The sequence below is a fragment of the Trichechus manatus genome, unplaced genomic scaffold (genome assembly GCF_000243295.1).
Source record: "Trichechus manatus latirostris isolate Lorelei unplaced genomic scaffold, TriManLat1.0 scaffold00040, whole genome shotgun sequence".
Taxonomy (NCBI): Eukaryota; Metazoa; Chordata; class Mammalia; order Sirenia; family Trichechidae; genus Trichechus; species Trichechus manatus.
Genome location: NW_004443976.1, coordinates 18,168,442 through 18,192,046, shown reverse-complemented (window position 1 = coordinate 18,192,046; position 23,605 = coordinate 18,168,442). Strand labels below are relative to the sequence as shown.

The following is a 23,605-nucleotide window of genomic DNA, read 5'->3' as shown; positions in this document are numbered from 1 at the left end:
TCTATGGAATATTCTGATTGGTCCTTCCATTCCAAATGGAATCTAAGAATTCCAAGAGTCCCCTCTTAGGATACTGGCACTCAGGAGAAATGGCCCTGCTGGATCCTGTCAGCCAGGAGTCTATCTTCTGTAGCAGTGTGAACCTACTATGACCCCTTGGGGGAAGGCAGAAAGCTGGGCGTTTGGCTGTCCACTTAGTGAATCCAATACTGGCTTAAAGCTATGCACTGAGTAAAGTGCTCTGTGTATCCTGCTTCTCATCTGGAATAAAAATATACTTACCTTAAGAGTTAACCTACTTGTAGGTCTGGGGGAAAAAGAATGCCAAGGGTTGAAAGAATCCCAAGAAAAAGCATGAAGCATTGACTAGGAAGGAAGACAAATGCCTCTAGTAGTGTCTTCAGAATTCTCAGGATTTGAACTGTCAGAATGAGTCATACAACAGTCATGTTCTGTAAAGGAAAAAGCCATCCCATTGGGTACTATTCACACGGTGCTTGACTACTTCACGGGGGTGGAAGGGAACAGTCTATTGCCATTTGACAGTATGGTTTCAGAATGGGGAAAAAAAAAAACCATTGAGTAAATCAGGGTAATCAGCGTGCAACACTCCTCCTCTCCTGTCTATCGGTTTTCCACAGGTCAATTTGCATTGCCTCAGAGAAAGGAGGCAAGACACTGACCATCCCCTTCTGATACACACAGGCATAGCCACAACCACCTAAAATCACCAGTTCAGAAGTGGACACAAAGGCCTCCAGTTTCGTACCCTGAAAATGGTGAATAAGACTAGGAATGGAGTAGGCCAGTCTAAAAAAGATGACATGTAACAGAATGCTTATATAAACTAGACTGCTCTTGACATCTGGAAGAAAACTGTATAGATTGCAGTAGGGGGGAAAAAAAAAAAAAAAAGATTGTTCCCATGTGTCAGCAAAACTGTTTGTTGACCTATACTCAGCTGAAGTCCTCATCGGGATTCTGTTGATCCAGCAGACGGACATGTGTGAATGGGAAGTGACCTCGTTTGCCATTACACTCCCCTTCCCACTGACCACTCACATTAATCTTCGTAACCTTTACCAGCTCACCGACCTGCAGGAGGAGAATAAGGAGAGCACTTTATTTCCAGTTCAGAATGCATGTTAAAAAACTCCATTCTCTGGTTAGGCATACCCTGCCCACGTGATTGCTCTAGGGCTGACATTATAGAAATGGCTATTCACTGCCTCCCCAGCCCCAGCCACCAGACTGGTTACTTGTGGTTAATGCAAGCAGAAGTGTTTTTAGCAATGCAGAAAAACACACAGAGCACAGACAGTAGAAAGGATCCTAGAAAATGATACCCCTTTGGAAATCTCAAGTGTCTCTGGATGAGTAACCCCAACTAGAGCGAGCTAGTGTTCTTTTTCTTTGCACCCACCACCCTCAACTTCCTGCCTGCACCATAGGTCCTGGCTTAGGGGAAGGCCCCTCCCTCACTGGCATACAGCAGTGGCACAATCCCCCAGCCAACCGTGGTACACACACTGCTTGCTACTACTTGCCCAGCAGAAGGCAATCATGGGGACCATACTTCATTCGGTCCCAGAAAATGAAGTGTTCCATCACATTCCTATCAAGGCAAGCCTTTCCCACTTGGGCAGGTATAGCCCAAAATTCTATCAGCTCCCTCCCAGCCCCACTCCCTGTGACACACTGACAGACCTCCTTGCTCTCTCGATGCCACTTGGCACGTGTTTATTACCCAGTGAGGGGACAAAAACTAAACTCCTATGTTTTTACTTATGTTTACAAAAAGCCTCCTATTGTGACCGCAAATAAAAAGTTTTGACAGTACAGGATATAACTTTTTCCTGCTACTGAGACGTAAGACAAAGTCAGTCTGATGAACAGATTCATCCCTGTGGCAAAATACTGAACAATAGTGAGGTAAGGCCCTAGATGTGACTGGACTAAAGAACTTTATGACCACCTTTTAATTATTAACATTTGAGTTCAGAGCAACAAGTGGTTTCTAAGCATAACTGTTCATTTTGTTTTATTAAATTAATAACTACTATTTAGTGCACTATTCTATAGTACTATAGAGGGTATTTTATGTATATTATTTTTTAATTCTCCTAACAGTCCTGCAAGACACGAATTGTTCTCATTTTGTAGATAAGAAAACTGAGGTTCAGAGTGATTACAGGACGTATCTAAGGTCACACAGCCAGTGGCAGGACTGGGATTTGAATCCAGAACCATCTGGCTCCAAAACCCATTTATGCTCTTTCTACCATACCAAGAACTTTCAAATTATGCTGCTGGGGCCTAGAGGTTTCCTGAGAATGTCTCTAGGCCAACTACTGGCTAAAGCCAACTCATCACCAGGCCCAGGGCCTCCTCTAGAACCAGCTTGATCTCACTCAGAGAAAACAACTTGCTTATTGGGTTGACTGTAATTTCCTCAGGAACTATCTGAAAACCAGAGGCCTAAAGTGGTGGTGTGGGTCACAGATGCTGAAAACAGGAAGACAGAAACTAGGGAATATTAGAGAGACTAGGGGTAAGATACAGACAGTGAGAAAAACCAGCAGCTCGATCTGCAATATTGTGAAGATTGAGGCTGACAGTGTAGGAGGAGGAGAGGGAAGGATGATATTGCATGCCCGCCCTTGCAAGTAAATCTAGTCCTATCAGCTGCTACTGCCAAGGTTCTAATGTTTATTCCTAGCAATTTTCCAACTCATAGTTCCTTACATCCAGAAGGCCAACTATGACAAGCAAAGATTTTCAGTCTTTGGAGAGAGAAAGACCAGGACATCAAGTCAAGTTTTGCTTACTAGTCAAACAGTCTAAGGATTTCTTCCTTTATCCCCAATCCTAGTTCTCAGACTTCATCTCACTTGCTCCTTTCTTAATAAAAATCTTGCAATGTTGCAAGACTCAACACCAGTCCTGTAACATTTGACTGCTCCTTAACGAATTTTCCTTAATGACCTGTCAGCTGCCATTAACTTCCCATCCTTCACACATACACACACAAACACACGCTTATGTACATGTCCCTGCAATCAATGCCTTTGTGCTGCTAGTCACTTGCTATGTTAAGTCAATTATATCACGTGCACTTCTTTCTCCCATTTTTAGTATTTATTTGTATTATCTGTTAAACATTCATGTCATCAAAAAAAAGCTGCCAAGTCAATTCTGACTCAAGGCGACCCCATGTGTGTCGGAGTAAAACTGTGCTCCACAGGGTATTCAATGGCTGATTTTTCAAAAGTAGCCCACAACGCCTTTCTTTCAAGGTGCCCCTGGGTGGACCTGAACGTCCAACCTTTCAGTTAGCGGCCAAGTGTGTTAACTGTTTGTACCACTCAGGGACTCCACTCACGTCATACAAAGTGCTATTCTAATAGCTGGACCCAGAATAATATAAGTTTTTGACCTTCAGAAAGAGAGGATGTGTATGCTCATGTCGAAAATCTTAATTGCCAGTCATGCTAGGTTCCCCTTCAGATGGGGACTAAGGGGTCAGTTTCCTCCAAGAAATTGGTCTGATCACTTCAGGTCTATCTTCCTGCTAACATCTCTAATACCTGCTATAAATAAATCCATTACTTTACTGATATTAAAAACATACAAGGGACATGAGGGACGCTTCTGGAATGCCAGAAGTAGTCTATACTCTTAGGTGGTTACTCACAGGTGTACATACACATAAAAACTCATCGAGATGTACACTGAGGATTAGTGTATTTTACCAAATGCTTTTATACCTCAAATAAATAACTGAAAAGAAATGGATGTGTGTTATATTTTCTATAGCTTTTCTAGGTGTTTTTCAGAAGATCATTCTTCAGGATCTCTAGTCCACCATTTTGCTGATACCAAAATCTAGGTTTACTTTAAATACATCTCTTTTCTTTCCATTTTATACCGTCTTTATTCTTAAGCGTTCAAAGTATAGTCTCAAATCACACCCCACAGAGCTCTAAGAAGTGAAAGGTAGGCTGAAATGTGGACTAGCCCAGCTCCTTGCTGTTACCAGTACTACAGAACCAACCAGCTTCTCCACAAGCAGGACAACATCTACTGACCTGCCCCTAGACCATTTTCCTTTAAGGTTTCTAAGGAAGAAAAGGGTAAGATTTCTTATAAGGCAAGACTTTACTAGTGGGTAGGAACTATGTACAAATTAGACCTTCGGACAACATCAGAGCCATCTCTAATATACAGACTCCTTTGGTTTTATCCTACAGAGGAAGGCTCAGAAAAACCACACTATATTCTGAAATCCAAAAACTTTTTTTTTTTTTTTTTAAACAGTTGATTAGGTTCTTGACAGAGAGGTCCAAATGTCAGAGGGTGAAAGACTTTATGCCATTACTCTGAAACAATTCTGACTTTTAAATGGATAAAAGAGAAAAGCTGTACAGTCAATTGAGAAAATAAACCTGTCCAAAGTGGCCTTGACATACAAATACTCCAAGGAAGGCCTTATCATAATTAAATAACCCTTTGTACCCTATGAAGAGCCCTGGTGGTAAAGTGGTTAAGCGCTCACATGCAAATTGAAAGATCAGTGGTTTGAACCCACCAGTTAGCTCTGTGAGAGAAAGATGTGGCAGTCTGCTTCCATAAAGATTTACAGCCTTGGAAACCCTACGGGGCAGTTCTACTCTGTCCTATAGGGTCAGTATGAGTCGGAATCGACCTGACAGCAGTGGGTTTTTGGGTTTGTACCCTATGGAATCTTGTACATGATGACTCCTGGGGCCATGAACAGACAAGTTCCAAAAGCAACATGATTAAACTTAAGAGACCAGTGCTACCTACGATACCACATGAGGCCCTCACTCTCCAACAGTTTGGAAGAAAGCGGGGATGCTAACCTGAGGCATGGGGATGGAGGGAGAGAGGCTGGAGGGGAAGGGGCAGTATAAGAACATGGTGCTCCAGTTGTAAGTGTAATTTTTTCTTTAATTGAGAAACAAAGCCAGCATTAATGCTCCTCCTCCTATCAGGCAACAACTCCCTAACGTATAACTCCTGGAGGCCGGACTAGGGAGGTAAAGGGGAAGCATCTAGGTTTGAAGTTTGGTGTACTACTTCACAGACAGAGTAAAACTAAATACTTGTCCCAGAAATCTTACAATCTTAAGATGCAAAGGAATGGACTTATCAGTGAATGCAGTAATAAACATAGTTCTATTGCTACTGATTTCAAAATTCAAGTTATAAATGGAAAAAAAAAATCCTAATATGCCTACCAATGAGCAAGAACAACTTTATAAAGGACTTGACATACTACAAGGTAACTAACCTTTCTCTTTATGAGGCAGACCTCATGAACACCTCATAAAGGAAAGAGACAGGGATGATTTTTAAACCATTGAGGAACTGATTCTGTGTTGTCTGTTCCTCAGCCTCCTGATCCCATACCACATCCTTAAGAGCAAGTCTGAATGTAAATCAGGGAACCATTTGTAAAGGGGGCTGAATGCGGTTACTTCAGTTTCTTTCATCCCAGGGAACTTGATGAACACTGGTTTCTTCCCTAGCTCTCTGTAGTTCCCAAAGCCAAATCATGATCCTGGCACAGATAGTCAAATCTCGAATTGGTTTCAGGAGTAAGATTACCCAGCTGATATTCACCAATGATTTCCAGTGACAATGAGAAAGAAATTGGAAACCAGATAACATTTCTTTTTGGTGTTCACTATACAGGAGACATTAGGGAGCTGTGTGACCTCTGCTGGTTTAACCTCAGGTGGCTGCTTTCCTAGTTTCTGACCCTACTAGCTAACAGGAAAGACATCAACAACTGCCACATCTAGCATTTCTTTGATCCAGATGTGCTGCAGGGTTCCAGTGAGTGAGAGGCAGGAAACACCCACAAATTCATATAAATAAAACCAGGGCAAAGCAAATATATAAAAGCATTACAAGGGCCTTGTCTTCAAATATTTTCAAATACACATTAGGAAATATTTTGAGATTTAGCTGGAGGGAAAAAAGTTAAGAAAGCTACAGTAATCATTGCCCTGAAATATTCTTTAAACCTTAAAACAAAAATATCTCCCCTGAAGTCTTCTTTAAACCAAACAATAGTTTAGCTTAATTAGTAAAGAAATGTCTGCCTTGAGAACTGTGTGCTTTTAAGAACTGTCTATCTGGAATCAAATTAACAACAGCAACTCCAAAGATTAGACAAAAAATTTAGGGGGCGGTTAGTTTATGTTGGCGCCCTGGTGGCAAAGTGGTTAAGAGCTTGGCTGCTAACCAAAAGGCTGGCAGTTCAAATCCACTAGCCGCTCCCTGGAAACCCTATGGGGCAGTTCTACTCAGTCCTACAGGGTTGCTATGAGTTGGAATCAACTCAATGGCCAAAGAGTTTGGTTGGTTTTAGGTAAGTTTATGTTAATGGAGGAGAAACAATTCAGAAAAGGAGGGTGAGAATCGTTGCACAACTTGAAGAATGTAATAAATGTCACTGAATTGTACATGCAGAAATTGAACTGGTTTATGTTCTGCTGTGTGTATTTTCAACAACAACAAACTAAAGCAATCTAAGGCAGAGGTCAGTAAACTATGGCCCTTGAGTCAATCAGGTCTCTTGCCTGTTTTATAACTGGTTTGATTGGAACACAGAATGTTCATTTGTTTACATCTTGCCTATGGCTGCTTTCTCACTACAACAGCAGAGTTGACTGGTAGTGACAGAGACTGTATGGCCCACAAACTGGAAACATTTTCTATCTGGCCCTTTACAGACAAAGTGTACAGACCCTTGATCTAAAGAGTAATAAGCAGTATTTACAGCCCAGCAATAGTCATGCATATCAATGGAGACAAGTGACAACAATTTAGCCTTAATGATTCACTTGCCCTAGAGATGGACTGAAATGGACACAGGGATGTATTGGTGGAAAGCTGCAGGTCTTTGAGATTTAACTGGTTGGCTTCCAAGTGAAGAGAAAAAGCATCTCACAAAATTCTGGAGGACAGGTCTTACCCTGGTTCTACTTCAAGTCAGAAAAGGTTTTCTCTAGCTCAACAACTGATATAATGCCTAAAACTGAGCTCCCCACATCCCTGGTAAGAGGTACAGAGGACCACATTTTAGCTCAACATGAAGAATTTTCTAATGGACCACAACTACCACAACCTCTGCCAGACTAAGCCCAGAACAACTAGATGGTGCCTGGCTCCTACCACCAACTGCTCTGGCAGGGATCACAATACAGGGTCCTGGACATAGCCAGAGAAAAATGTTGAACAAAACTCAAATTCACAAAAAAAACCCCAAACAAACAAAAAAGAAAACCAGAGACTGGAGAAACCCCGAGAGTATGGCCCTGGACACCCTTTTAGCTCAGTACTGAAGTCACTCCTGAGGTTCATCCTTTAGCCAAAGATTAGACAGGTCTACAGGGCAAAAAAATAACACGTGAGGAACGTGCTTCGTAGTTCAATCATGTATACACACTAAATGGGCACACCAGCCCAAAAGCAAAGACAAGAATGCAGAAAGGGACAGGAAAACCGGATGAATGGAAACAGGGAGCCCGGGGTAGAGAAGGGGAGAGTGTTGACATATCGCAGGGTTGGCAACCAATATCACAAAACAATTTGTGTATTAATTGTTTAATGAGAAACTAATTTGCTCTGTACACTTTCACCTAAAGCACAACAAAAAAACTTTTTTTTTCTAAATGAATACAACGGACCAGGCCTGAGGCTCCCAAACTATACAGTGCCAGGGCATTACACAAAGTATTTTAAACTTTGGAGGGAAATATAACAATACTTGACATCTGTGATGTCCACGTGAACTACCACCTCAAGGTAGTTCACAGTTGCAACATTAGATCATACTATATTCTTTTAAAGATATCACATCTTTGCGAAGCTGGGTTTTGGCAATGCTATGATAAAAAGCAAAACCAAGCCAAACCTGTTGCCATTGAGTCAATTCTGATTCATAGCAAACCTACAGTACAGAGTACAATTGCCCCCATAGTGTTTCCAAAGGAGTGGTTGGTGGATTTAATAGCCAACCTTTTGGTTAGCAGCCAAGCTCTTAATCACTAGGCCACCAAGGCTCCTGATAAAAAGCAAGTATCTCACAAATAAATGTGGAACAGGAAATGAGGGTGTCAGTGTTCAACAGGCTTCCAAGCTTTCAGAAACTGTGCCGTGTCTAACAGGTGTATACATCTCCTTAGTTATGTAATTATGGTTATTTAAAACTAAAAATATTTTTCTTTCAATTATGTTTATTATTTTTTTCAAATGGCTACTAAGTTATTAGGATATAAACACAGTGAAACCTGTGAAAGCCAGAACTTGATGGGACTGCCTTGTTTTCCCAGGTCTCAACTGTTCTGCCCTTGACAGGATGCAGTCTTACCACTTTTCTAATGCTCATTTTAGTGGAAAATATTTGAGCTTTCCTACTCGGACAGGCTTCCACCTTACACAGGTTCTGGTTTCTGCAGGTTTTACTGTACTTAAATTGTTTGGACCTAAATGGCGCAGTGGTTAAGTGATATGGCTGCTAACCAAAAGGTTGGCAGTTCAAATCCACCAGCCACTCCTTGGAAATTCTATGGGGCAGTTCTACTCTGTCCTCTACGGTCACTATGGGTTGGAATCAACTCAACAGCAACGGTTATGGGTACCTAAGAAATAGAGCTGTTAAGTACTTCTTTCAGCCCAGGAGCACTGTGAAAAATTACGGAGAAACTAGGGTGCTGTGAATCAACAAAGTTTAGAACCTCTGGACTGCACTGCTATGGCTGATAGTGAGTTCCCTAAAAGCGGAGATATGCAAACAGATATTAAAAGATCATCTGTAAAGACACCAGTAGGGCCTGCCTTCAATGCCTGAGCTGTTGGATCAGTTACTTCCAAAAGTCCCTTCCCACTGAGATTCTATGATTTGAAAATGAAGATGTCCACCGAAGATGGAAGGGAATGGGAAAGCACCAACTGTCCCAATGAACAGTAATCTACAGCTACAATTCCAGAAAAAAGACAAACTGGACAAATCAAGGACTTGCTGTTCAAGTTCTTATACCTTCCAATCTTACTTTTTTCTCTGTAACAAAGGGATACATCAGAGGGACCTTTACTCCAATTTTCCATACACAAGTCAAAAGGCCTTAACAAACATAGGTTTCACAGAGCTCCACATGGGAAGATGTGGATTTGATGTAGTTACTGCTGCGTGCAATCAAAGATCCAAAGCACTTTACACTTTCTCTATATGTACCCTGAAGAAGAGGTCCAAGCCTGAGAACACTCAAGATGCTCCCTGGTTACTCTGAAGTGTTATCATCTATCAAAGGCAAAAGACCAGGTTGAATCAGAGATGGGAGTTACATCATTAGCACATTTAAAGATAATGTGACTGTTGTGGACAGTCTACAGAGGCATAAAATAAACTTCTGACACCTGAAATTTTACAAGGCTTATCACTATACCAACTACCAAGGAGCCATGAAACAAAAAGTTGGAATCTAAGATCAAAAAATGAAATGCGCCTCCGCACTGGTTCTAACGTTATTTCCAGTATTTCTACTTCAAAACACTCAGTATATCTGCATTTGTTTAATGTCTGTCTTCATCAGGAGCTCTACAATGGAGCAGATCATGTCTGTTTTGTTCAATGTCATATTCCCCAAAATTATGGCTGACTAATTGACCCACAGAACCACACTGGGTTGAAGAATACCTCTACTTTCGTTATCAGCTAGAACTAATCCCTTCTTTCCACAGTCTTCATCCCTAGTAGAAAAATCTGGTGGGTGGGAAAAGAGAGGAAACATCCAATAACATATTCTAGTGAGGGACTCTGATCACAGCAAATACATCACTCAGGAAACATCTATGTGTAAGATGAGGAGAGGTGGTCCCTGAATACTAATTTTTTTAAGCCTATTTTTAAAAGCATGGAAACCTTTTCTTCAAAGAAAATCTTACAGAGAACCCAATAGATAACACAGTTAAAAGCAGAATTGCTTTAGTTGAAGCAAGAAAGGAAAACCAGAGCCTTGTATCCTCGGCTTCTCCTTCTCTCTACGCACTTCCTGGGAACTCTCAGGACACTGAGCAGCAGCCTGAAAACTGCTCGTTGAATATATCCAGGGTCCTGCCCAATTCTAAAATTCAACGATTCTAATCTATCAACACTCCATTAAAATAGTACCTAGCTGGTCTACAAATCTGGATGTATATAGTCAGTCAAATTATGCTTCTCATTTAAATGGCAATGCATGTCTTTCTCACCAGAATGCTAAGGTCAGAAAGCCAAGTGTCCCGTAATCTTATCTCCCAGCCTCATCATAAAAGGGATCTGGCATCAGCTCCTATGGAAAACTGGACATAAGAAGGGAGAACTGTGGCTGCCTGCGCAGACAGTACTTCTGAGGATACACTGTCAATGAATCTACATAAAATCTGCATTGAAGACAGTAGCAGCGCTGATATAAAACAAAAGGAAACAGACTGGATTTTGGAATGGTAGAAAGGGTGCCAAGCTAAATCTGGGTTTGTCATATCTCCACTTCCAACTAGTCTGGACAATCGCTTCAATCTCTATAAACATCAAGTTCTTTGTTTGTTTGTTTTCATATATCAAATAAGGATATCTAAGGTCCTTTCTAGCTCTTGAATTCTAAGATGCTAACTTAATACCATTTTTTTTAAGTACATAAGAAAAAGTTAATTTTTAAAGCTATCATTTGGGGCATTTGCTCTAAATTGAAGGAGGCCATCGTCAGCAATAAATATACGTGGCTTAAAACCAATATCCAAACCCAAAAAGAAAACTTACTGAAATTATAAACTAATTTTCTACTTAAATCTTAATTTCACAAGACTTGTATTTCACAGCAGGGGAAAAGCTCAACCATTTCTGAGCAGTGAAGCCTCTAATCAAGACAGTCATCGTTACAAATAATTCTCTTTGAGAAAGGAAATGCAAATGGAAGCAAAATTAATGTGACAACTATTCTCTCCTGGGTGTTAACTGGCTTGTTCCATGAATGCCACTTTCACATCCCGGCCCAGTACTAACAAGGCCTGCAATAAAAGTCCAGAGTCACATCCACCATGTGCACAGCACTGGGTGTGGTATTAAAATCATCTAAACTTAAATGAAAACATGAGGTTAGAAACTTCTGTTGTTTTTATCCTCCAAACTCCTAAGTGGGAAAAATAAGTGATGTGACCTAGACAACAAACAGTTGATTTATTTATCAAAGCAGGGACATGATACTTTTAAGTCACAGAATTTAGCTCAAAAATACAAACATTAAAAACACACATTCTTCAGCCAAACCTGTAAGACTCAACTAACCCTCCTTTACACCCAGTAGCTCAGAACCTAAAAGACAAATTTCAAATCCAGTAATATTAAGAGATTGGCTCAAATAAATTCTAGCTAATTCTGTGGGCTAACACTCCCACTTAGACAGAGGGCAGCTCCTACTCCTCAGTGTATGACCGTGACCCAATGAAAACAAAGTTTAGAAAGTATTTTGGTTTATAAGAATATATTTTTGTCCCTTCTCTGATAACCTGTGCTCACGTAACTTTAGCCTGTGCTCATGAAAGTTAGCTACTTGCTTACATTTGAGCCACTGTATCAATAGGCTCTGAAAAATGGGTAACATGCCACTTCTATTCTAGCTTTCACGCTTAACCACGAGCTCTAAATAATCCAAGAAAACAGGAAGGAAAGAAGGAAGAAAAGAAAAAAAAGGAAGGAGTAAGTGCTAAAGAGGGGAATAAACACAATGTAATGGTTAGCCAGAAGATGTGATACCAAGGGTAACTATTAACCAGTAAAAGGTAAAAATTAATTCCTCAGGAGGAACTGGCTTCTTGCCTATAAAATGAATTAAACACCAAAGACCAAGTAAACCTATTGCTCCTTAGTATTAATTAATACTTTTGGAAATGGATCTCCTCACACCTGTTCCCTACTGAATTCGTATCTGATGCAATTAATGGTAAGGAATCTCATGCCTCTAAAGTAAAAACACTGTTTTTGTGAGAAAATTTCATTTAAATGCTTTGATAGAAACCACTTATTACACTCAAATTTGTGTGACCCCACATTCTTTTACACAATGACAAATAGAAAGAAATAGATTAGGATGTAGATGAGAAAAAATATTTTAGATTAATACCTGTGAATTCAGGTATTGTTATTAGTCAAACTATGTTTAGTTGGAGATCAAATCAGAACATTCAGTCATACAGTTTTAAGCTTACTTATTTTAAAATAGACTTTCTTATAAAAAGAGAAAACCCAACATTTAATACCCAAATCAGTTCAACATCTATAACATCACAATGCTGTTGCTTGTATTCAGCATTCCTACAAAGATCTAAGAGGTCTGAAAGGGAGACCCTGCAGCAGATCTCTTCTTTCTACATTTTGCACATTATGTACCTCCAAAGCCAAGGCTGTCTTGTCGTAGGCATTAGGGACTCGCTTCTGGATAACCCTGGCATAAATGGGCCCATTCTGGAGGTTAGGGAGCGGAGTGTTGACGCTGGGTTGGGCATAGGGCCCGGGCTCCGGCCCACCCAGTGGCTGTGGGTGGGAACCCTCCTGGTTACCTCCAATCAGAGCCGATACTGAGGCGGAGGCAGGTCTATACTTCTCGACGTAAGGGACTGGAATCATCCCCCTCTTGCCTTCGCTGTCCTCCGCATTCCACCACTGCTCTTCAGGCTTATCCCGGATTCTCAGGATGTCTCCTTTCTTAAAGGGAAGATCTTCTTCATCATTCCCATTAAAGTCAAAGAGGGCTCGCACATACTCTGCCTCCTCCTGCCTGAGAATCACTCCACTACCCTGCCTGGATCTGGAAACTGGTTCTATCAACGTTGTAGTGTCCAAATAGTGTATTTTGTAGAATTCCAGTAAAGCAGGCAATGAATCAAACTCTTGATCTCCTATTCGGAGTCTGGAGGGGCTCACCCCTGGAAAAAACAGAGCAGGATATTATTTAAAGATGTATACTGGAGATGAAATAGAGATTTTAAGCATTTCCCACACACATTTTAGTCAGTATTTAATCAGCCAAAAAAACAACAGAAAACTGTCTAGGAAAAAGAATAACCCCTTTTCCTCATAATGAACTGAAACACCACGCTGTCTAGCTGAACCATCCCCTGGGAAAAGACGCCCATCACCATCCATCCCAGAGAAGGAACAGAAGGCCTAGTGATATACCAGGCCAGTAAGGACATATCCTCCTCCTACTGGATCAAAGACAGTGCAGCATGGGGACTTTTTGTTCATTCTCCCAATATGTTCTGTTGCCATCTCTTTTATAGAGTATCATAAGGCTCAAGATTTTGTTTCAATCTTCTTTTCAACCTCATGAAATGTAGCAACCTCTCCTTTCTGATAGGTCCCAGCAGCTGTTCTAGGAAGAGGTAGGGAGAGCTTTGTATTTACACTAGGTACCTACAGTCATTCGGATCACATCTAGAATGAACAACTGCAAAGAAGAAAAACACTTTAAGACATTCTTTTCTATCTAAGATGGCTGATCTCAATTTCATCTCTGACAGCTAAAAAAGCTTAATTAGGCAAAAGAACCTAGGAGCTTAAAAAGAGAAATTAAGAAGCTAACTGCTTAAAATACCAACGGCCAAAGCCTTTGCTTAAATAAAACATAGAAATGTGATTGTTCTCAAGAAGGAAACAGGTAATGAAAAAGGGTGAACAAGGGTGCTCGGGAAAGTAAAAAAATGCTAAAATACTGAATTTGCGGGTCCAAGAGAAAGGATACATTAGGAATACTTAAAATTAATATGACAGAAAGACGTGCATGGCCCTGGACACAGGCGCGTACTTCAAAATCTATCCTGAGATTCTAGAATTCAAGGATAATAAATGAACATATATTAATTCAAATAAGGAAAAAGGTTCTAAAGAATACAAACCTTTAACTTACACTCTGCTAAGCACCCAAAAGACCACACCATCTTCACTGAACTTCTTTTTTACCTTTTCGCTTTCCTAATAAAGTAATTAATAGCTCTACCGAAAACTTAGAAAATACAAAAAGAAGTTTGTATGTGTTTTTTGTTTTTCCTCCCCATGTCTTTAAATTTTCTTCCAGAATATGACTTTTAATGGCTATAAAGTATCTTCAATCTTTCACTACTGCAAACAATGCTATTATGAGCATTCTTGTTCTCATCCAGCAATGAACATTTTTTGGTGACTTCCTTAGGATAAACTCGCTGAAAGGCAATTGTTGGACCAAAGGTTAAGAATATTAAGGATTATTAGAGAAATGCAAGTCAAAACTACAATGAGATACCATCTCACCCCAACAAGGCTAGCATTCATCCAAAAAACACAAAATAATAAATGTTGGAGAGGTTGTGGAGAGACTGGAACACTGCTGGTGGGAATGTAAAATGGTACAACCACTTTGAAAATCAATTTGGTGCCTCCTTAAAAAGCTAGAAATAGAAGTAGCATACGATCCAGCAATCTCACTCCTTGGAATATATCCTAGAGAAATAAGAGCAGTCACACGAATAGATATATGCACACCTATGTTCACTGCAGCACCGTTCACGATAGCAAAAAGATGGAAATAACCTAGGTGCCCATCAACAGATGAATGGATAAACAAATTATGGTATATTCGCACAATGGAATACACAACGATAAAGAACAATGATGAATTTGTGAAACACCTTTTAACATGGAGGAATCTGGAAGGCATTATGCTAAGTGAATTTAGTCAGTTGCAAAAGGACAAATATTGTATGATACCATTATTATAAGAACTCAAGAAAACGTTTAAACACAGAACAAAACATTCTTTGATGGTTACGAGGGTGGGGAGGGAGGGAGAGGTAACTAGATAGTAGACAAGAATTATCTTAGGTGAAGGGAAGGACAACACACACTACAGCCGAAGTCAGCACAACTGGACTAAACCAAAGCTAAGAAGTTTCCTGAATACAGCCGAACACTTCGAGGGACAGAGTAGCAGCGGCAGGGGTCTGGGGACCATGATTTCAAGGGACATCCAGGTCAACTGGCATAACAAAGTTTATTAAGAAAATGTTCAGCATCCCACCTTGATGAGTGGCGTCTAGGGTCTTAAAAGCTAGCAACCAGTCAGCTAAGATGCATCAATTGGTCCCAACCCACCTGGAGTAAAGGAGAATGAAGAACATCAAAGACAAAAGGAAAGTATTAGCCCAAGAGACAGAAAGGGCCACATAAACCAGACTCCATAAGCCTGAGACCAGAAGAACAAGATGGTGCCTAATTACCACCAATAACCGCCCTGACGAGGAACACAACAGAGAGTCCCTGATGGAGCAGGAGAAAAGTGGGGTGCAGAACTCAAAATCTAGTAAAAAGACCAGGCTTAATGGTTTGACAACACTGAAGGGACCCTGGAAGACATGGCCCCCAGACTCTCTGTTGGCTCAAAACTAAAACCATTCTTGCGGCCAACTCTTCAGATAAAGATTAGACTGCACTATGGGACATAAAATGAGACTTGTGAAGAGTGTGCTTCTTAGCTCAAGTAGACACATGAGACTAAATGGGCAGCTCCTGTCCGGAGGTGAGATGAGAAGTGAGAGAGGGTCAGGAGCTGGTTGAATGAACACAGGAAATCATGGGTGGAAAGGAGGAGTGGGCTGTCACAGTATAGGGAGAGAAACTAGGGCCACATAACAATGTGTGTATAAATTTTTGTATGAGAAACTAACTTGAATTGTAAACTTTCACTTAAAGCACAAAAAAAAAAAAAAAAAAAAAAAAAGGCTTATGTAGCCAAATTGCCCTCCAAAAAGTCTGTATAACTTTACACTCCCAACAATGGTTTATGACTTCCCATTTCCCCTATTACCTCGCCAAAATGGCAATTTTAAAACCACTGCCAATTTAATAAGGAGAAAATGTTACCTCTTCTTAAATAGTATTTCTTTGACTGTTTAATGTTTTTCACGTTTATCGACTATATGCACTTCTTTCATGAAAGTTACTTGTTCCTGTCCTGTTAAGAGAAAATGGCCAATCTACCCTCTCCATTACTGTTAAAAAGATGGCACTGCCCCACCTATCCAAAAGCCGGAGCGATTAATGCTGTGAAACAGGACTGTGGTAGCCTAGATGTCTAAAATAATTTGCTACTCTCACAAAATAAGACCTAGCTACTTTTGTACAATGTTAAAAAAAATTCTTCCCTAATGACCAGAAAAAGTACATTTAAAATTCAGAGCACTACTGGAGAGAGGTGAAAAAATAAAGATTAAGTTTGGTAGTAAGTCCTTAAGCAAAATGAGCACTGATGAGTGCCTTCTTTTCACTTAAGTGAACGATGAGAGAAAAAGACACAACTTAAAGCGCAGTTGCACCTTACATTAGTAAATACACGTTTCTTATATTGCAAAAAGTCCATCTGTGGTATTTACGACTGTAGGCTAAAACAAGTTAACAGCCTAAACTCAGGAATGCTGGCTGTCCCTCAATCCAAGACACTGCAATAAATGCCTAGACCCAGGATTGTCCATCTATGGCAAACACTCATCAGGTAGCAACAGAAAGTGACTCCAATTGTTCCAAGTGTAGGACTGGAAAGACGATCTTGGTTGTGACCATACCAGAGCATGGTAGTGCTATATTCTGGAGTTTCTCTCTTCACTGAGGTGGATCACTAATAGGGTATTATTCCAATTCAAATCTGGTAGGCACTGAGGAGATACATGGCCACCTTGCCTACTTCACTAGGTTAGTTCAAGACGGAGCCTTCAGGCCCAACTATGTTAAGGACAGGGTCAGTGTGACCTCCATGGAGACCTACTTAGCACTGTTTGGTCAAGAAAGCCTTGAGGGCAGAGTGGGAGAGAGACCTGCCTCACACAAGCAGAGCACCCATGACTTAGACAAGGTCCCAATCACACCTGGAGGGAAGCTCTCTTGCTAAAGTTTACCCAAAATGGTTTTTACTGGTGCTCCTTCTGAGACAGTGGCTAGTAGACAGTAAGTGCTCAGTTAAGTGTTAGATATTAATAAATAGAACTCTGAAGTGAGGCAAAAGCAAAATGAAAATCGTCCCCAGCTTTGGGAAGCTCACAGCATAGTTAGGGATACAAAGGCATGCACAGCATGGCTGGTGAGCAAGAAGCAAAGCAGGATGTCTTAGGAAGACTCTTTTTTCTGGCTTTCACTTTCAAGCGGAGCTGTGTTCCTACAAAAACAGCACAAAATACAACAAAATCACAACGAAACAGCAGGTCTGACCATCCCTGAACATTTCCAAGGTACTCTTTTCACTCTAAGAAGGAAGACAACCACTCCCTGTCGCCCATTGTTATGGTTCCTCCATTACTGTACTAGCTCAAGTGAAATGTGTTTTTGGGGGGCAGAGACAGGGAGGGGATTTGGAAGAACAAATAAGACTACTAGGCTAAGTCCCTTAGAAAGATCACTAAAAGAATTCTGAAGAGAAAAATTGGCAGCTCATCCAGTATAAAGGTAGGAAGTTGGTTCAATTCATTTCTTGTTCAAATGCCACGTAGTGTGAACTGAGCCCAGTGTTTTGTTTTGTTTTTTTTGCTCAGCAATCCCAATGCAGAAATATAAGCAAAACACCAAAGGGCACTTTTGGAATGCTTTATGTATATTTTTCTATTCTAATGACACTCTATAATAATTCCACAGAGAAATGCCTATTTTTGTGTAGTGCTGGGGCTGTTAGATAAATGGGGCAATCGAGCATCATTGATCCAAACTGCAGAAGAGAGAAGGCGGCGGGGGAAGAACATAAGTCCCAGATAAGCTGAAACCTCACTACCGCTATGTGTTCCGGCTCCTTTTCCCTCGCTCATCTCCTTCCAACCGCAAATAGCCAAAGGCAGGAAATAGAAGGGCGGGAAAGGAAGGAGATACAGTCAGTTAGGCTAGAGAACAGAACCAACAACAGGGTTCTCATAGCTATCTGGGACTTGGAAAACCTCACTGACTTGTTCATTCAGAAATCAAAATCAATACAAGTAAGTTGGGTATTCTGGTTTCTATGTACATGCTCAAGTCATTACTTCTAAGCATTTCAGCCCTCAGTCTTTTACAACCCCGCTCCTTAAAGGCTTTAAGGAGACTACCCTAGAGTTCTTCAGGCTAGAACAGGACAGATCATTTCTGCGTGGGTACCACCACAGTGACTCCATCATCAGCTTCTCCTAGATCTCACAGTATTTCCCCTTGTTCTCTTCTTTCCTTAATCCCCACTCCTTCTGTTCCTTCTACCCTGCCTATGGCATTTATAGAGATTGCCTAGATACACACCCCTCACCACCTGTCCAAAACTAAAGGCTAAAAAGGCTGCTGGCTTCCACCTGAGAAAAGAATCCTAAAGAGGTATCAAGTTGCATGGTCGCCTAAGCAAATAGAACTTTCTAGAAATGGTGAGTATCAGCATGGTACTTTGCAGATTCAGAATGACTGGGTTTGCTGAATTCTGGCTATGCCATTTACTAGCTGTATGACCTGTTATACAGCTGTATAAGCTGCTATTTAACCTCTCTGTGCCTCAGCCCCTCATTCTGTAAAACTGCACCAAATACCTATCTAATGAAATTCCTAAAAGTGACTACAATCACTGGATGGAGAGATACTTTGACACTGAAGAGAAAGTATACAAAGAGGACGAATGAGACAGGAGCACCAGGTTTGTGAAGTGTAAAGATGAGGTAAACCTGGGTTGAATGGACACGGGAAATCCGGGGTAGAAAGGAGTGTGCTGTCACATTACAGGGACAGTAACTAGGGTCACATAACAATGTGTTATAAATTTTTGTATCAGAAACTAACTTGAGCTGTAAAGTTTCACTTAAAGCACAAAAAAAAAAAAAAAAAAAAAAGAAGTAAACAAAAGGAACACAGAAACAGAAGGTGCAAAAAGGTGGCAGTAGGTAATCAGCATCCCACACTATCTCCAAAGAAGGGACTTGGTCCAGCACGACCTTGAAGAGGCATTGCAACAATTACTTTCCTAGCTTCTGCCCTCTACCCCCAAAATGAGGGAAGCTTATGCTGCCCTCATCCACTACTATAATACGTGGGAGGCTTTGGGTTGAGCAGTAACAGCAAGCACCCTCCTATTTTCCTGCACTGGACCCATGAAGGTCCTTTCATACTTCTTGATGTACCCCACCCCTTCCACTGTAGCACTTACCCCTTAAGACATGCTGTTTCACAAGCACTCACCAACCCACACCATGCATGCCTCTGTGAGCGTCTCAAAGCTGAGACCAGTTTTCCATTTAGCTTCAACTCTTCCCCACCTCATACATTTGTTCGTAAGATTAATATAACTAATATTTATTGGGAGCCTTGGTGGTGCATTGGTTAAGAGCTTTGGTGAGCTACTTACTATATACCAGCAACATTTCTAGACATTTGATACACTTAAACTATCTTAATCTTCACAACAACTCTATGAGGTCAGTATTATTATTTTCCTTCTTTCACAGATGAGGAAACTGAGGCTGAGAAGTTAAATAACTGGGCCAAAATGATGTATTTAATAAGTGGTACGGAAGTAAGACTTAAACCCAGGCCCCGGAGCACAAGCTCATGACTACTCTTCTAACTCATACTAGTTCAGTTCTCCCTTATTGTTCCAAGAGAGAGAAGCCAGTGGATTAATTATTGTAGGCCTTCCCAAGAGGGCCATTGTGAAGCCCACCCTGACCCAATATGACCAGTAGGCTTGACCGAACCATTCCCTATGGCCCCAGGGCACTCCCAGGCAACAGCAGCATATGTAGCCTGTGAGAGCTGAAGACCCAAGATAAGTTAAAAATAAGTTCACTAGAAAAGACCGAGAATCCCTGGCCTATTCTATCTCTATGTCTCTAAAAACTACAGCTAAATCATTCCATATAAATTCTATCTATGTATCATGTGCACAAAATACACTACGTAACCCTAAACAAAAAGCTCATTTCCCATATTCAATTCACCAAATAAGGTTTTCAAAAGCCTCTTCATCTGTGACTTTAGATAGCAGATGAGTACTGGTTAAAGCCAACTTTCATCTTGCCATTCCTTCTTTTTGGTCTTTAAACAGAACCAGGAACTCTAGAGCAGAGACAAAATTGTTAAGAATAGACTCACTGCTGGGATCCCAAAAGGAAGCTGGCTTTGACAGAAAGAAGAGTGTAACAGTGTCAGCTAGGTCAGAATGCCTGGGTCCAAATTCTGGCTCAGTCACTTATCAGCTGGGTGACCTTGGGCAAGTTACTAAATCTCTGATTTTCAGTTTCCTCATCTATAAAATGGAAATATTTTAATAAACGGAGATAACAGTACTTACCTCACTGGATTGTTATAGAAATGACATAATGCACTCAATGACTCAGCAAAGCACCTAGCATAGAATAAGCAGTCAATAAATGTTAGCTATTAATTTCCTTTTACTCGGATCCACAATCAATGCCCATGGAAGCAGCAGTCAAAAAACCGAACAACATACTGGACTGGGCAAATCTGTTGCAAAAAAACTCTTTTAAGTGTTAAAAGGCAAAGATGTCACTTTGCAGACTAAGGTGTGCCTGATCTAAGCCATGGTATTTTCAATTGCCTCATATGCATGCAAAAGCTTTGTATACGGAAGACCGAAGAATTCACGCCTTTGAACTATGGTGTTGGCAAAGAATTTTGAATATACCATGGATTGCCAGAAGAACAAACAAATCTGTCTTGGAACAAGTACAGCCAGAATTCTCCTTAGAAGGGAAGATGGTGAGACTGTCTCACGTACTGTGGCCATGTCATCAGGAAGGACCAGTCCCTGGAGAAGGACATCATGCATGGTAAAGTAGGGGGTCAATGAAAAAGAGGAAGACCCTCAATGAGATGGATTGACACAGTAGCCGCAACAACGGGCTCAAACATAGCAATGATTGCAAGGACGGTGCAGGACCCAGCAGTGTTTTGTTCTGCTGTTCATAAGGTCGCTATGAGTCAGAAGCAATTTGACAGCACCTAACAACATTAATTTTGTATATGCCTCTCTAAAATTCAAGAAATTCCTCTGTATGGTTTCAAAAGAAAAAGAGCTCAATGGAGAGGAGGAGAACAGAGATGAAGTAATCTTTATAAAGACAGCAAATGAAATCAATTACCCTGCATAGAAAATCGAGTACATTGCAAAAGCATTACCACAATGCCCGTGAACTTCCACACCCATCCACAAACTCTGGCAATCTTCACAGTCTCTCCTGGGCCAAGGATCTAAACTCTTATCTGTTTTGAAAAGGTGGAGTTCTACAGCAAGGTAAGCGTTGAGAAATAAAATCATAATGCCAAGGTGCGGAGAAATTTCAAACAAACAAAGCAGCCTGCTGTCATTTCCAAATTTTGCAACCAAGAAAACGTACACACAAACTAAGGTTAAGAACTGAATTTAAATGAATTTGCCACCACGTCACTGTATGTGATACCAAACCTTAGATACCACGCAAGTAGCATCAAAGTAGAATATATCTAAAACCAAAACCAAACCCGTTCCCATCTCATGCTATAATGGTATTAAATCAACCAGACTGAGAAAGAGCTAGGATAATTTATGGACTTAAAAGATCTCATACTCATTTTTTTTTTTTTTTATTGTATGTGTTAATAACAAAGAGATTGTCTCCGGGTTTCTGGCCAGAGAAAGTCAGTCTAAATTAGGACTATTCTAAAAGAGAAAGCCTGCAAAGGCTGGCTCAGAACCCTAATTCATATGAGACTGGCCTGGATCTAGTCTCAGTTGGTTAGGAGTAAACTACTTCAACTTGCGAACAGTGAAAAGGCATCAGGACTCTTGGTCCTGTTACACAGATAATGGTAACCTCGGAATTACTCTGTACCTCACAACTCTCAAGTACTAAGTGCATAAACCTCCTTAACATTCCCCAAACAACTTCAATGACATGACTAAGAGTCACATCTCAATGATCATTGGGAAGGAAGACCCAGTGTAGTTAATTTAAACTCTCAGAGAATCTGACTTCTGACCCAGCATGTGTGCTCCCAATTTCCATGAAGACTCAGACTACAGCCCCAACTTACTGAGACAGGAGAGGCCATAAAGTACAAGAGCAACAAGGTTTTAAGTTCAAGGAAAAATGAAATCTATTCACTTTTAGGAAAGGGGTTCTTTCCACTGGCTTATTTCTGGTTTATTTTCTGAAAAATCCTTTCTCCACTATGCACCGCTTGCAAAGGACAGTCTTCTGGCCACTAAGATTTCTTGGACACAGCCAAGCATCAACTTGTTCTAGGCTGGTCTTAGAAGGCTTTCTTCAATCACCAAGGCACTTAGCTAATTACCTTCATCCTCCACGGGGGAAGAGGACGGTAAAAGAATTTTGGAAAAATGCCCAAGAAAGGAAAAAGCTGACCAGTTTCCTGCGGGTGTCTCCATCCCTCCTGGCCGGTATGGGGTGACTTCCTACCAAAGGCCACCAGGGGAGTATGGCCAAACCCGGCCCTCCAACACAGCAGGAAGTGTTTCCAGCCTAAAAGCCACTTGTAGGATTATTGAATTTATTCTGGGTACGGCTGCCAAGTGATGCCCCCGCAGTGCCAACATCCCCCTCAGCTCTTTGTCCCCACGTTGTCCGGCCCTACCCTTGCAGCCTGGCCCGGGCACTAGCCCCACCCTGGGGCCGAAGCAGTTCCCCTTCCCCTGGGCCGTCCTCCCAAGTCACACCCAAAAGCCTCGGTCAGCCGCTCCTCCTCCCCCACACACTCCTGCTCGTCGGTGGGAACGAGCTCCGGCAGTAGCCTGCCCATTGCCCCGGTCACTTCAGCCCCCTGCCCATGACCCTCATGGGGGTCAGCACGCAGTGAGCAGCCGACCAGGCTGGAGAGTTCCGCGGCCCTCGCCCCCGCCCGGGGCCTCCCGTCCCCTGTGTCCCTCACCGGGCGGAGGCTGGGCGGGCGACGGCGGCACGGGCAGGCGCGGGCCGCTGCTGTTGATGATGTAGTGGGAGACGCGCGAGTTCTCTGAGACGCTGAGTACATAGTCCCCGGGGCTAGTGCTCGAGTCCCGCACCAGGAACACCCCGTGCCGCTGGCCCTGCAACAGTGCCACCGCCTCCTGTCGGCTCAATCGCCCCCAGTACCAGCTACTCCGCTCCTCCGAGTCGAAGTTGCCCGCCATGGCCGCCTCCGCGCCTACACGCTGGGCCGCGGCCGCCGCGCGCGCCCCTCCAGCCCCGGCGCCCGCCGCCCAGCGGACCGGCTCCGGTCCCAGTCTCACAGCAGCGCCCGAAATGGCGGCGGCGGCCGCGGGCCTTCCCCACCGGAAATGACGCGCACCCAGTCCCAGAGAGGCTGCCGGGAATGGAACCGCCGCCCGCCATTGGGAGAAGGGCAAGGAAGACCTCGCGCACGCATTGCGCATGCGTTGCGCATGCGGCCTCATGGGCGTCGCCGCCTTGCCGGGACCCGGACGGCAGAAGACGGAGAGGTGGAGTATAGGGCAGAAGGGGTGGGGCCTTAGCCCCCCGTTCCACAGCGCAAATTGGTTATTTGTGCTGTTGGTTACGC

At 42.1% G+C, this 23,605-nt stretch overlaps 1 protein-coding gene across 2 annotated transcripts; it reads right to left on the bottom strand.

Annotated features, from left to right (window-relative positions):
• Nucleotides 1–885: 885 nt before the first annotated feature.
• On the bottom strand, nucleotides 886–23,343 carry CRK (CRK proto-oncogene, adaptor protein). 2 transcript variants are annotated; one of them, XM_004376164.2, is made up of 3 exons: nucleotides 22,976–23,343; nucleotides 12,458–12,993; nucleotides 886–1,095 (listed from the first exon to the last, which is right to left on the bottom strand). In XM_004376164.2, the coding sequence occupies exons 1-3, from the start codon at nucleotides 23,214–23,216 to the stop codon at nucleotides 958–960; spliced, it is 915 nt and encodes a 304-aa protein (XP_004376221.1). In that variant the 5' UTR covers nucleotides 23,217–23,343; the 3' UTR covers nucleotides 886–957. The 2 variants fall into 2 exon arrangements, with proteins under 2 accessions (XP_004376221.1, XP_004376222.1); XM_004376165.2 differs by having other exon boundaries at nucleotides 12,628–12,993; nucleotides 22,976–23,340.
• Nucleotides 23,344–23,605: the final 262 nt, after the last annotated feature.

What these genes read in the sequence shown, in the direction of transcription:
- CRK (XM_004376164.2), bottom strand. Translation starts at nt 23,216, where the DNA reads ATGGCGGGCAACTTCGACTCGGAGGAGCGGAGTAGCTGGTACTGGGGG. An exon ending in GCCCGCCCAGCCTCCGCCCG is followed by an intron (nt 12,994 to 22,975) that starts GTGAGGGACACA and finishes TGTTTTTTCCAG; the next exon opens with GGGTGAGCCCCTCCAGACTC. An exon ending in AGACAGCCTTGGCTTTGGAG is followed by an intron (nt 1,096 to 12,457) that starts GTACATAATGTG and finishes CTCCTCCTGCAG; the next exon opens with GTCGGTGAGCTGGTAAAGGT.